The 15,818-nt window shown below is 29.7% G+C and overlaps 1 protein-coding gene across 1 annotated transcript; it reads left to right on the top strand.

The window, feature by feature from the left end:
- Window positions 1–10,846: 10,846 nt before the first annotated feature.
- On the top strand, window positions 10,847–11,590 carry LOC124924828 (secreted RxLR effector protein 161-like). The gene has a single exon (XM_047464818.1). It carries the CDS (start codon window positions 10,847–10,849, stop codon window positions 11,588–11,590), a length of 744 nt encoding a protein of 247 aa, XP_047320774.1.
- The last annotated feature ends 4,228 nt before the right edge of the window (window positions 11,591–15,818 follow it).

Genomic DNA, 15,818 nt, shown 5'->3' with positions numbered 1-15,818 from the left:
TTTTTTCGTTTAGCTACGCCGTTTTGTTGTGGAGATCTATTGACGGTTAATTGTCTTTTGATACCATTTTCTTTGCAATATTCCGTAAAGGAATTTGAGAGATATTCTCCTCCTCAATCAGTTCTCAAGCACTTCATTATATGACCACTTTCCTTTTCAACTAAAGACTTGAATCGTAAGAAAATAGAAAATGCTTCGGACTTTTGATTAAGGAAATAAATCCACATCATTCTTGTATAGTCATCAACAAAGAGAATGAAATACCTCTTATCTCCAGGAGTAGGAGTTTGCATCGGGCCACATATATTAGAATGGACAAGTTCAAGTGGTGTTTTTGCTCGCCATGTAGTTTTGGGAAATGGGAGCTTGTGCATCTTTCCATAAATACAACCTTCACATATATCATTCATCACTTGAATAGAAGGAAGTCCAACCACCATGTTTTTCTCTTTTAACAGCTGAAGTCCCCGTTGATTTAGATGACCATATCGAAGATGCCAAAGCTTAGACAAATCTTCATTTTCCACTTTTAATGCACAATCATTTTTCAATGGAAACGTGAGAGAAAAAGTCTTATCTTTCATTTCGACAGTCGCCACAACCACATTCTTCTTTTTGTCAAATATTTTGCATCTTCCATCATCAAAATATACCGAGAAGTCCTTCTTAATAAGTTGTCCAATACTAAGAAGATTATATAAAATATTAGGGACATAAAGAACATCCGTGATAAGCTTTTTATTACCTCCCGAAGTTGGAACAACAATGGTTCCTTTTCCTTTCGCATCTTGATAAGAACCATCTCCAAGAACAACGGTTGAAGTAATGTCCGAGTTGAGATCCACGAACATATCTTTATTGATGGTCATATGGTTGCTAGCACCGCTATCAAGATATCATTGACTTTTTGACTTCTCTTCACCATTTAGAGAAACAAACATAACGTCATAATCTTCTTTCACAAATTTTGCATCATCTTCTTTCTTCTCCTGATTTTGAAATCGACAATCCCTTTGAGAATGATTAGGGATTTTGCATCTTTTGCATTTGAAATAACAATCTTTTGACTCATGATTTGATTTCTTGCAAATAATACAGGAATAAGAATCACTCGATTGTTGTGGTGCTTTGCCTTTCCAACCGAATGTCTTCTCATTTTTCTTACCAAATTTGTTGTGATGACTTCTTGATTACGCTTATGGTACTTGCTTGGATTTGAAGGCTTCAGTTGATGGAGTACAATAGCGATTAATTCTTTGCTCATGTGCTAGAAGAGATCCAGTCAACTCATATATTGTCATCTTGGACAAATCTTTTGATTCTTCAATCGCAGCAGCAACATGATCGAACTTTTGAGGAAGGCTTCGAAGAACCTTTTCAACAACTTTTTTGTCTTTGATTTCATCTCCGCTGCTTTTTATTTGATTGACAATAGTAGAAACGCGAGAAGAAAAATCTTATACCTTTTCTCGATCCTCCATCTTTAGATTGTCAAAATCTTTTCATAAGACTTGGAGTTTTAATGCGATCGTTTTCTCCGTACCTTGAAATTCCTGTTTCAATATCATCCAAGCATCTTGGGCCTTTTTTACTCCAAAAATCCGAGGGAATATGGTTTTTCCAACTCCTTGTTGAATATAGCGCAAAGCTACTGCATCTCGTTTTTTGAGATCCTTTTCAAATTTCGCGTATCCTTCGTCATCTTCATCGGGCACATCAAGTTCTTCTTCATCTATCATATCCCAAAGACCTAGGGATATGAAAAATGTTTCCATTTGGCTGCTCCAGAATTCATAGAATTCGCCTTCAAAGATAGGAACTTAACTTGAAGAGTATGAGAATAGAGTAGATGACATTTCAAGATTGAAACGTAACCTTGCTCTGATACCAAATTTGTTGGTGCGGAAAAATATTATAACTAGGAAAATAGGATTTTATTGATAGAATTCTTAAGTAGCTACAGCTCACTTAATTTTGATATGTTGAAAAACTAATGAGTGATTCTCAATTTAAAGGAAAAGATGGAAGGATCTAGAACTCAAATTAAATACAATTTATGACACTAAACAATGCATCTCTTGAGCTTCATCTTCCTTCACGCTTCATCTTCAACTATTGAACTTAACCATCACATTAAATGTTTTCCAAGATTATTAATTATTTATTATTTTTAACATAACAGTCATTTCAAATGCCTTCATCATAGACTTTTTAAGAAAATAATAATTTACAACTCGTTATTGCTAGTAAGCAACATATCGTCAACATACTATTATAATATCACTATTCAAGTATGATTTAATGAAAAGAGTAGGCTTAGAAGGACACATTTCAAATCTTTCTTGAATTAAGTATGTCTCGATGAAACTAAACCAGGCCATTGGAGCTTGTTTCGGGTCATATAGACCATTTTATAACTTATATACCTTATGTACCTCGCCTTTTCCACGTACACATCTTCCCGGAGCTAACCATTAAGGAAATTACTCATGACATCAAGTTGAGATATATTACAGGAACTATGAGTTATGATATATTGTATAAGAAAGAAGGTGAATATGAGGAATTAGTGGGATATAAAGGTGCATGAAAATCACATTAAGTTATTTTTTTATTGAGAATTTGCTGAACACGAAAAAAAAACAGGTTTTTGTAATATATTTTTGAGTTTGGTTAAAATTAAGTAGATCAGTTTCACATTATTAATAAATATATCATAATAGGGTCCACCTGAAATATATTTGTCAACATATTTATAATTTTATGTTTATAATTTTCTTTTGTAAAATTTGTGTTTTTCATCTCTTACACACTCACAAATTTCAAGTATTTCCCATATTTCAAATTGACTAGTTCCTCTTTTCGATTATAACTTTCATCATGCTATCCCAAAAATTCGAATTTTTTCCTTCCCTTTTTAGAATTGGCCCGTTTTCCCATTGACTCCCTCCTCTGATCTTGCAGCGTTACTCCTCACTATACAACTCGTTCGTGTCACTATGTAGAGGCACGTTTATTTTTTTGCTAAACTTGTAGACGGATTTTTAATTTAGTTATAATTACTCTTTCTTGTTGATGTCATTTTAATCTAAAATAGAGATGTGGTATTAATTAAATTGAATTAAATTAGGTCGGATCGAGTTTAGTCTGGTCAATCGGATCATCAGGTCAGGGTCGAAATTGGGATCAGATTAGTAACTGAACCAGGTTTTTTGACATGATTTACTAAAATGTTAGATTCAAGTTAGTATTGTTTCACTTTTTAACCCGAACACGCCTTAAATTATCACTCATCATGTCACAACTTTTAAATCAAGTTTGATAGAATTTTGAACATTTTTCTTAAAAAATAAAATAGGCTTAAATTTAAAACACTTCGTTATTTTCTATTATTAAATGTTATTTGAATATGCATACAAAAAACAAAATCTATTACAAACAATATTTTCAAATCAATCCTATAGGTGAATTCAATTTTTGAACAAAACATATCATTAAAATAATTCCATTATACTAAATTTATTATTCATAACAATTATATATCTGAAATGGATCGGTTGGTTACTTAAATGTTTGTTTAGACTTTTAATTCGGATTATAATATATAATTTTTAAAAACAAATCCTAAGTGTTAATCAACTAAAAACAATTAATTTATGTTAAGAGTAATCTTCAATACCTTTTTTATTTATATGCCGAAAAATCCCCTTATGGGAACCACTACATGTGACAAATCAAATATAAAAAGTTCATATATAATATTTCTTAAGATATTTATTTATTTTGTTCGATGAGTACTTGATGTAAACGGTTTATGGTGGAAGTGTCATACAGTACGAGCTGCATTCCATAGGACACGACGATGCGAATTTGGTTTGTGTGGAACTGGACACTCGTGTCCCCACTCCGGAGAGCCTCCTTACCACCCAGGAGATGTAAGAAGAGGGAATTCTTCTAATCCCATGTATCCAAAAACAAAGATATCGTGTATATATATATATATAATTACAAATGCATTTTTTTTAATTAAGATATATTGATATTATTGAGCACGTTCAAGTGATATTATTGAGCACGTTTAAGCATACATGAAAAAGTTAACTTGTGATTTGTTTTTTAATGCCCTTAAGTTTAAATTGCACCTACCAACAACAAAACAACATCACTAATTTATCAACCATTTTTTAAAAAATATTTATTATAAACCAACAATCAAACATAAAAATTGTTATTACCACCACCATCTTAACACTTAACACGGTAAATATGGATAAACGAGTCCTGCATCCCAAACAACATTCATGTTGTTGTCTGGACGATGGAAAGCCACAAATGTTAAAACCCAATGAGGTTTCACAAGCGTCATTATTTCTTGGTAATAACGAATAATTGTTATTTTTCGACATAGCCAAACAAGTAACTTCAGTCTTAATTTTCACGTCCATCGACATATTATTTCTCCTTTTTAAGCCGCCAAATCCGAAAATGCAAATTAATTATTATTTTGACATTAGAAAACGAAAGTATCATGAAACTCTAGTTAGGTATTTCAATCAAATTTATAATATGTTTTTTTGATCAATATATATCTAGTTAATATTAATTATTTGATGAATTTTTTTTATTACTAATTTATTTGTGTTAATTAAATTCCAGATAAACAAACTGCAATGGATATATTAACGAAGGAACTGAAAATGTTCGATCATGGAAAACATGATTTGATTGAACATTTTCATTTCATTAGTATAATTGTAGTTTGATAATCTTGTTTGCAACATATAATTTTGAATTAACACAAATAAATTAATAATAGCAAAAATTCATGAAAATAAATAATAATAACTAGATCTACATTTATCAAAAAATATTATTAATTCGATTGAAATACATATCTAAAACTTCATTATACGGGTGCTTCTTAGATTAATTAATATTGTTTTATTATAGTAGGACCAATTTGTAAACATTATTAAAGTTTAAGGATTATATTTCTTTTATATCAAATATAGATAGCAGAGAGATAGCGGTGGTTGAGGCTATCACTTTTTATTTTGTAACTTCTGTTTTCTCAAATCCCTAATTTGCTCTCTCAAATTCACATGGTATCAGAGCAAGAAGATTGTGAAGATTCAGGAGAATCAAAAGATAAAGAAGAAAGTGATTTTGAATCTTTGATATCTTCGTCGGATTCTTCGGCAAGTTCTTCGAGTGCAGAAGGTGTTCAACGCAGTACAACAATGGTTGGCAAGAAACGGTACGATAACGATCGTTTTAATATTCGAAACTCAGATAATCCAGGGAGTATCATATGCACGACAGTATTCAACGGAGTAAACTATATCGGATGGAGTAGTTGTATTCGTTTAGCCCTAGAAGCAAAATCAAAATTAGGGTTCGTAGATGGGTCGTGTATTGCTCCAACAGAAGCAACTGAGTTCGATCGATGGAAAAAAGTGGACTGCTTGGTTCGATCATGGATCTTGAATACACTTTCAGAAGAGATAAAAGCCAACTACTGACAAACTACTACAGCACTTGATTTGTGGGTTGATATCAAAGAACGGTATCAAGAAAATAATGGCCCGCAAACATTCCAACTTCAAAAGGCGATAAGCAATCTACGACAAGGTACTCTTACACTTGAAAAATATTTTTCTAAATTCAAGAAATTGTGGGATGAGCTATTGGTTTTAGAACCGTTACCGAGTTGCGATTGCGACCCAAGAACTGCTTGCTGTTGTAGAATGACAAAACTAGTTATACAATTAGACATGGCAAATAAGCTTACTCAGTTCCTTATGGGTTTGAATGAATATTACGACAATGCGAGACAGCAAATTCTTCTTATGGATCCTAAGCCAAGTCTTAATCGAGTGTATGCTATGTTACTGAGCATTGAAAGACAAAGAGAAGTCCAGTCTCACATGAACGATCAAACTGAGAACTTTGCCATGTTCATGAAGGACAATTTTGAACAGCATAAAGGACAAAACAATGGAAAGAGTAACAGAGGTAGAGGAGGAAGACAATCTGCAGGAAGAGGAGGAAATCGAGGGTTTACTTATAAAGATCTATATTGTATTAACTGCAAGACAGAGGGGCACAACCAAGAAGGATGTTTTAAGTTGATTGGATATCCTGACTGGTGGAAGGGAAATAAAGAACAAAAACCGAAGAATACAGTCAACCTTTCTAATACGCCTTTCTCTTGTTATGAAGATCAACCAGAATCTTCCTCTAGGTCTTCTGGAAAACTCAACAAAAGTGAGATAGCTGCTGCCTTCAATGAGATGATAAAGAATTACTTTGCCGAAGAAAAAGGAAAAGGAAAAGATACTTTCTACGAAGGTATGTCTTCTATAAAAAAATGTTACAGGTGCATGTAGTCTTAATGTGCATAATAATCATAAAAACAAACTGTTATGGATAATTGATAGTGGCGCTAGTTGTCACATTTGTTCAGATTTGAATGTCATGACTGATGTTAGAACCATAGCTAATGTACCTTTGTTTTTACCTGATGGAACAACTAAGCATGTAAAACAAATTGTTAACATTATACTTTCTGAAAAATTAAAATTATTAGATGTTATGCATGTTCCTGACTTCACATATAATCTAATGTCAGTTTCTAAACTGGCTAAACACAACAATATTATGTGTCAATTTTCTTCTACTGGATGTTTATTGCAAGATCCTAAAGACAACAGCATCATAGGAAAAGGGGAATTGATTCAAAACCTTTACATTCTAGAAAACCTAGGAACAGAAACTGTTATAGAAAATAATACTTTCAATACATGTACTGATTTTTTACTACTACATAGAAGGCTAGGTCATCTTTCTGATGTTGCACTAAAACATGCATATCCTATTAATAAAGATGAAAATGTTCATTGTGATATATGTCCAATTTCCAAACTAAAAAGATTGCCTTTTAAATCTAGTACTTCTAAAACTTTTCAATGTTTTGAATTGATTCACATGGATGTTTGGGGTCCTTACAAAGAAGTTTCTCTTATTGATTGTCCTTGATTATAGCAGATTTACTTGGACATTTATGATTAAAACTAAAAATCATGTTACTCAAACTTTTATTGATTTTCATTCCATGATTAAAACTCAATTTAATCTTCCCATTAAAGTTATTAGAACAGATAATGGAAATGAGTTTGTTAATCATGAATGTCAAAATTTTTTAAGGAAAAATGGGATTTTACACCAAAAGACGTGTGTTTATACACCTCAACAAAATGGGGTAGTTGAACGCAAACACCAACACCTTTTACAAGTGGCTCGATCAATTCTTTTTCAAGCTAAAATGCCACAAGTTTTTTGGCCCTTTTCAATTTTAATGGCCACCCACATCATTAACCGAATTCCTTCTAAAACACTAGAATGGGATAATCCTTTTCACAAACTGTTTAAACAAAAACCAGATTATTCTAATCTTAGAGTATTTGGATGTCTTTGTTATATCAAAAATAATGTTCCATACAAAACAAAATTTGAACCAAGAGGTTCAAAATGTGTCTTTATTGGATATCCCTCTAATCAAAAGGGATACAGAGTTTTTGATTTAAAAAAACAAGTGATTGTTGTTTCAAGAGATATTATTTTTCATGAAAACATTTTCCCCTATTTCAGAACTGAAAATACAACAGAAAAAATAAAAAATTCTTCTCATATATTTGATGAAACTTCTGAAATCTTGGAAGAATCAGAATCTGAAATAGAAAATGATGAAACAGATCAATCTGTTGAAAATATTGTTTTACCAAATGAAGATCCAGTTCTACAAAATACAGATTTTTCAGAAATACCGGTTATTACTGAAACTTCTGTTTTACAAGACGAGGAAAAAAGGGGCATAAGACAAAGAAATCCCCCTATTTGGTTAAATGATTATGTTGTGAATACTACTTCAAAATTATCTGAAAATGATAGAACATTATATACTCCTAATACTTATCCATATGTTTCTAAGTGTGATGATGATGAATATTTAGAATTTTTAGGAAATATTTCTATGGTTAAAGAACCACATTCATATAAAGAAGCTTCAAAATTATCTCACTGGAAACAAGCTATGGAAGAAGAGCTTTTTGCTCTAAAAAAAATGAAACCTGGATTTTAACTCAACTTCCAAAAGGTAAAAAAGCAATCGGATGTCGATGGATTTACAAAACCAAATTAAATCCAAATGGTTCAGTTTCAAAATACAAAGCGCGTTTGGTTGCAAAGGGTTACAATCAAGTAGATGGGATTGATTTTCACAGCAGCTTCTCCCCGGTAGCCAAAACGGTAACAGTCAGATTATTTTTTGCTTTAACTGCTGCTAATAATTGGATTTTGCAGCAATTTGATGTTAACAATGCATTCCTTCATGGTGACATTGAAGAAGATGTATATATGATTCCACCTGAAGGTTATAAGGATGCATCTCCAAACCAGGTTTGTAAACTTAAAAGGAGTTTATATGGTCTAAAACAAGCATCTAGGCAATGGAATTTAGAATTCTCAAAATGTCTTATTGATTATGGTTTTCTACAATCTGTTCATGACAATTGCCTATTTACTTTACAGACTAATAAATCCTTTGTTGCATTATTGGTGTATGTAGATGATATCTTAATTGTTGGAAATGATTTAGACAAAATTAATCTGATAAAACAATATCTTAATAGGAAATTTTCTATTAAAGACTTGGGCAATGCAAAATATTTTTTAGGACTGGAAATACATAGGAAAAAGTCTGGGATATATGTTAATCAACGAAAGTATATTTTAGATATTATGGCTGATACAGGTTTAACTGGTTGTAAATAGGGGTGAGCAAACGGGTAAACCCAACCCGTATTACCCAACCCATATTCAACCCAAATTAAATTTACCCAACCCATAATTCAACCCATATTATTTATTAATATGGGTTGGGTATGGGTTGGGTTGAGTATGGGTTGGGTAACCCAAATTATTTTATTTTTATTTTTTATTTAACATGTATTTCACTCATTTAACACATTTTTATTCGTTTAACACGTTTTCACGTTTTGACATTTTTAATACGTTTTTCACACGTTTAACACGTTTTTGACACGTTTAACACGTTTTTGGCACTCTTAACACATTTTTGACACGTTGAACACGTTTTTCATGTTTTTGGCATGTTTAACACGTTTAACACGTTTTTGACGCGTTTGACACGTTTGACACGTTTTGACACGTTTTTTCACGTTTTCGACACGTTTAACACATTTTGACACATTTTTGGCACGTTTAACACGTTTTAACACGTTTAACACGTTTTGACACGTTTAACATATTTTTCACATTTTTGACATGTTTCACACGTTTTTCACGTTTTTGGCACGTTTTGACACGTTTAACACGTTTTCCACGTTTTGGACACGTTTTGACACGTTTAACACGTTTTCGACACGTTTAATACGTTTTTCACATTATTGACACATTTCACACGTTTTTCACATTTTTGGCACGTTTACCACGTTTAACACGTTTTGACACGTTTAACACGTTTTGACACGTTTAATACGTTTTTCACGTTTAACACGTTTTTGACACGTTTTTCACGTTTTCGACACGTTTAATACGTTTTCGACACGTTTAATACGTTTTTCACACATTCAACACGTTTAACACATTTGACACGTTGGACACTATTTTCATATTTTGACATGATTAACACATTTTAAATACGTTTTGACATGTTTAACATGTTTTTCACGTTTTTCACATTATTAACACGTTTAACACGTTTGTAACATGTTTAACATGTTTTCACATGTTTTTCACGTTTTTGGCACGTTTAACACGTTTTGACACATATTCCACGTTTTTGGCACGCTTAACACGTTTTCCTCGTTTTGGCACATTTTGATACGTTTAATACGTTTTTGACACGTTTAACATGTTTTTTACATTTTTGACACGTTTAATACGTTTTCACATGTTTAATGTCAAACGTGTGAAAAACATATTAAACGTGTCAAAAATGCCAAAAATGTGTTAAACGTGACAAAAACGTGTTAAAATGTCAAAAACGAGTTAAACGTGCCAAAAACGTGAAAAACATGTTAAACTTATCAAAAACGTGTTAAATATGTTTAAAACGTGTTAAACGTGCCAAAAACGTGAAAATTGTGTTAAACTTATAAAAAACGTGTTAACGCGTTAGATATGTTAAAAACGTGTTGAACGTACCAAAAACGTAAAAAACGTGTTAAACTTGTCAAAAACGCGTTAAACGTATTAAACATGTCAAAAACGTGTTCAACGTGACAAAAACGTGAAAAACGTGTTATTAGTGTGAAAATGTGTTAAACATGTCAAAAACGCGTTAAACGTGTCAAAAACGTGTTAAACGTGTCAAAAACGTGAAAACGTGAAAAGCGTGTTAAACGTATGAAAAATGTGTTAAACGTGTTAAACGTGTGAAATGTGTGAAAAACGTGTTAAACGTGTGAAAAACATGTTATAAGTGAAACGTGTTAAAAATATTAAAAACGTGTTAGATGTGTGCAAAACGTGTTAAACGTATGAAAAATATGTTAAACATGTCAAAAACGTGTTCGACTTAAAGTTGGAAGATGATTAGTTTATATTGGATTAATAATAGAGAATTAAACTAAATTTATATAATTTGGGTAATTTGGGTAACCCTAACCCAACCCAAATTAAACCCAACCCAAATTTAACTCAACCCATACTCAACCCAACCCATACTAACCAACCCAAATTAATATTTTGGGTTTGAGTTAGGGTTGGGTTTGGGTAAACCCATATTATGCTCACCCCTAGTTGTAAACCAGCTACAGTCCCAATGATTAAAGGTGTGAAATTAAACTGCAAATCTAGTTCTACTTTGACTGAACCAGAAAAGTTTAGAAGGCTTGTCGGGAGATTAATATATTTAAATTTTACACGACCCGACATTGCCTTTAGCGTTCAACAGCTAAGCCAATTCATGCATGAACCACTGCAAATACATTGGGAAGCAGCCCTTCAAGTAGTGAGATACCTGAAGGGGACACCTTCTTTGGGATTATTTTATCCTAGTAATTCTAACAAGTTACTTGAGAGTTTTTCAGATGCAGATTGGGCGACATGCACAGATAGTCGACGATCACTTACAGGATACTGTATAAAATATGGTGATGCATTAATCTCATGGAAAACGAAAAAACAAAACACAGTTTCTAGATCTTCAGCAGAGGCAGAATATCGTAGCATGACAACCACTGTTTGCGAACTTAAGTGGATTTCTTTTTTACTCAAAGACTTGCAGATTCCAGTACAACTACCAATTCCATTACGCTGTGACAATCAAGCAGCGATTCATATTGCCGAAAACCCAGTCTTTCACGAACGAACCAAGCACTTGGATATAGATTGTCATCTCGTTCGAGACCAATTTAAACAAGGGTTCGTTCTTCCACAACACGTGTACTCAAAAGTCCAACAAGCAGATATTTTTACAAAACCGTTGGAGCATACCGCATTCTATTCACTTAGAGACAAGATGAATCTAAGAGATCTTCATCTTGAGGAGGGGATCTTAGATTAATTAATATTGTTTTATTATAGTAGGACCAATTTGTAAACATTATTAAAGTTTAAGGATTATATTTCTTTTATATCAAATATAGATAGCAGAGAGATAGCGGTGGTTGAGGCTATCACTTTTCATTTTGTAACTTCTGTTTTCTCAAATCCCTAATTTGCTCTCTCAAATTCACAGTGCTGGAATCCGGGAGCCAAAACTAAAACGAGACCAGAACTGGGAATGAAGGGAAGAACGGGAGTTATGAAGATAAAGATACCTCAGATGATAAAGATTCACCAATTCGAACTTGTTTGGAACTGGATAATCAAACTCATAGTTGTTATGAAGGTCACCATTTATACCTGAAATATTATATTTGAAAAACATTCATAAAATATTTTAAAAAATGAGAATATTTTAATAAAATCAATTAACAAAATAAAGACATTAAACCACACATACCAAAAGATTAATAGTACATTATACCTCAAATAAGAAAAATTTAATTAAATTGATGAATTATATCACTACCCGACGGAAAATATCTAACCCTGATTCAATTGAGGTGGTGACAGTAGTAAAGGACCAATAGTAGCAGACTGAGAAGCATCGTTCTTTGTTGCTCGTCCATATTAGTAGAGGCACAGTTTTAACAGGGACAGTAACAACGAGACCGGAACACTAGCCGGACCGGGAGCTGAAACCCGAGAGGGTATAAGAGCTGGAACCCGAACGGGAGTCGAAACTCAAGCGGAAACGAACCAAAGCGGCGAAATAACAGGAGTTGGAGGAACAAGAGCAAGATTTAAGTTTAGGTTTGGAGGAACAAGAGCAAGATTTAAGTTTAGGTTTGGAGGAACGCAGGTTATATATGGATTTGGGCCAAAATTTAGGTTTAGGTTTGGAGGAACACAAAAGGCTAAACTCCTTATATATGGATTTGGGCCCGGATGCCTATGATGTGCCGGTTCAAATTGTATATCTAATTAAAAATATTCAATTATAAGGTTTTTAAGAAAAATTTAAATATTAATTAATATTTAATCTAATTAGTTATTGAAAATTTATCCCATTATTATCTTACAAAAACCAAAATATCGAACATCACATATTTAATAAATAATTTTATACATATAAATAATAAAATTAACCTCTATTTAAATATTTTATATTAATAAAAGTTCACTATAGAAAGAAAAAAAAGTTCACTTACACAAGCAAAATGTCATTTAAACCTACTTACTATACATTTTTTTACTCATTTAGTCTCTTTCATTAAACTATATTTAATTTTTATTTTTTAATTTATATATTTATTTATTAAATATTAATATATTTTTCCTCGTTCTTTTTTATTAATCAATTAATTCTATATTTTTATCTTTTTCAAAAAAAAATTATTATATCTTATTATTAATTATTTTTATTATATATATATATAATAATTTATATATTTTTATTATATATATATATATATATTTAATTTTTTTTATTATATATATATTTTTTAATTTATATATATATATATAAATCTTTATCAATAATTATTTTAACTTTATACTTTTTCTTTTTTTTATATCTTTTTCTTATATTAACATTAACTATTAATGATTTATATTTTCAATAATAAAAATCTTTCAACACAAAAATTAATTAATTAATAGTTAAGAATATAGCAACTCATTCATCAAATAAAAAAATAATAATCAAGTATTAGACAAAACAATGTTACTTACTATTAGTATAAATCATGAATAAAAAAAATAAAGAATTATTAATTATTTTTTTCATACTAAATTAAATAAGAAATAAATCTTTCAAAAATATATTACATTAAAACACAAATTTTATAAATAAAGTATTAAAATATTTTCAAAAATAATAATTTAAAAATTATGAGAAATAAAAATTGATAAAAAAAAAGAAAGATTAAATAAAAAAGAAAAACTAATATAAAAATAATAATAATAAATTTGGAATGAAATAAAATTACTTGACTTAATTAATGAAAAAGAATAAGAGAGAAAATATATTAATATTTAATTAATAAACATATAAATAAATAAATAAAAATAACTCTGTTAATAAAATAGGCTAAATGAGTCAAAATTTTTTATAGTAAATATATTTAAATGACATTTTATTAGTATATATATGTATATGTGAACTTTTTTTCATATATATATATATATATATATATATAATATTTATTTAATTATATTATTATTATTTTTATTAATTACCTTAAAATGAAATTAAAACACAATATAAATTCAATTATAACAAATCATATTATCTAATATAACATTTAAATATTAAATAATTTAAATAAATAAATAATTGTACTTGAAAATAAAATTAATATATTTAAATAATAAATATTAATTAATTTATAAATATACATCAATTAAATTAAATATTTATAAAAAAATTTATTCAACTTACAACAGTATATAAACACATCATCCATAAAACTATATTTTTACATGACATTCAAATTAAGAAAATAATGACAACAAAATTATAAACAACTAAAACATTAGGCTACAATATAAATTAAATTATGGAATTATTTCATTTTAAAAAAAGGTTAATATTAACCTAGGTATAGTTTTTTAATATTTATTTTATTATATATTAAAATTTATTTTAATATAAATTAAATTATTTTATTTAAATAAATTATTATTAATTATCAAATAATATATAAATAAGGGAGTGATAGGAAAGGAATTGATGTGACTTCACTTTTGGTTGAAAAAAATAAGAATAGTGAATAAAAAAATTAATTTATTTTTTTAACCATTTAGATTGTATCAAGTTATTTCATCTCCAAAATCTCTCTATCATTCATCCTTTAGAAGGAGGAGAGGTATAAATAATACTAAAATTTATAAAGTCAATTTTTCATAATTTTAACAAACAAGGATTATTTAAAAAAAACCATATAAAATCCAATTAACTCATTCATCAAAGGAGCTCTAAGTTAGTTTAGAGTACCTTTGATTGATCATTCTCATTATTCTTCCTAACCTTAGAAATTCAAGAACTCAAGAATTCTCAGTAGAAGAAGTAGAACTGCTGAAGATATTTGGGAGATATAACTTCAGACGAAAATGCACTTATTCAATCCAAGAGAGAAATCGAAAGGAATGAAGAGAATAGAAAACTCTATCAAATATGAGATATTTCGTTTGAAAAAGTTACAAGTATAATCAAAATAAAAACGCCATAGGTGCAAATTGATTGTTGTCGATATCTGTAATTCAGTTCATGTTTCACTATCAAATCTAGAAATTGTCTAGAAAATTACTCAAAGATCTAAACACAAAATAAAATAAAACCGCAGTGAAGAACAAAACAACAAAACATCAACAACAAAGAAAGTACTTGTTGGCAGATTTTGTAAATCCCTCTTCAGCCAAATATTGGAGAATCGAAAATATCAGATCTTTTTTTAGAGTTTCGGGATTAGTCATTATTTACGAGAGATAATGATAGTAGAAAAATGCAAAAATATGCAAATGGATCTAGATAAAAAAAAAATGTTAGAGAAGTTCTTAATGTTCTCTTTGCAAAGAGAAGGAGACCATATTTTTGGTTGGGCAAAATTTCATAAAATAGACTGACCTAAGTGAATAACAGGGCACAGATTGTTCTGAGTTGTCTAAGGCTTGTTTGATCAAGGCATTTTTATATATTTACTTTGTGTAAATCACATTGCTCATCAAGTTTTACTTTTTACTCAACCATCCACTTTATTCTTGGCCTTTAGCTTTATTTAATTCATGATTATCTATTTAGATAAAAAAAAAAATAGAATAAAAGTTAAATATGTGATTATCTTCTTCTCTCTTTTTTTAAAGTCAAACGGACAAATCCTTGTTTGATTAGTTATTTGATGAAAAAAATAATGTTTGATATAAAATAGAATGATACTAATTATTTATAACTAAATAAAATTATCAAAATCTATTCTATTAATATTTTATTATTTTAATTAATGACTTTAATAATTTAATTAAAATAATAATATATTATTATATAATTAATTATTTAAAACTAATTGCAAATAACTCATAACAAACCAGCTAAATAAAAGTTAGAGCGGAATAGTGTTCTTTCCCATTTAATCAGTAAAATTTTAGTTTTTTTTTTTTGGCTAAATATAGTTGGTGAAGTGATGTTTTAGCATGAAAATTAGCTATGATAATTGTTTTGTTTTAAAAAATAAACAAATAAAATGTTA

This window comes from Impatiens glandulifera, chromosome 2 (genome assembly GCF_907164915.1).
Source record: "Impatiens glandulifera chromosome 2, dImpGla2.1, whole genome shotgun sequence".
NCBI lineage: Eukaryota > Viridiplantae > Streptophyta > Magnoliopsida > Ericales > Balsaminaceae > Impatiens > Impatiens glandulifera.
The sequence above is the reverse complement of the archived record's forward strand: the minus strand, read 5'-3'. Positions and strand labels throughout refer to the sequence as shown.

What these genes read in the sequence shown, in the direction of transcription:
- LOC124924828 (XM_047464818.1), top strand. Translation starts at nt 10,847, where the DNA reads ATGATTAAAGGTGTGAAATTAAACTGCAAATCTAGTTCTACTTTGACT.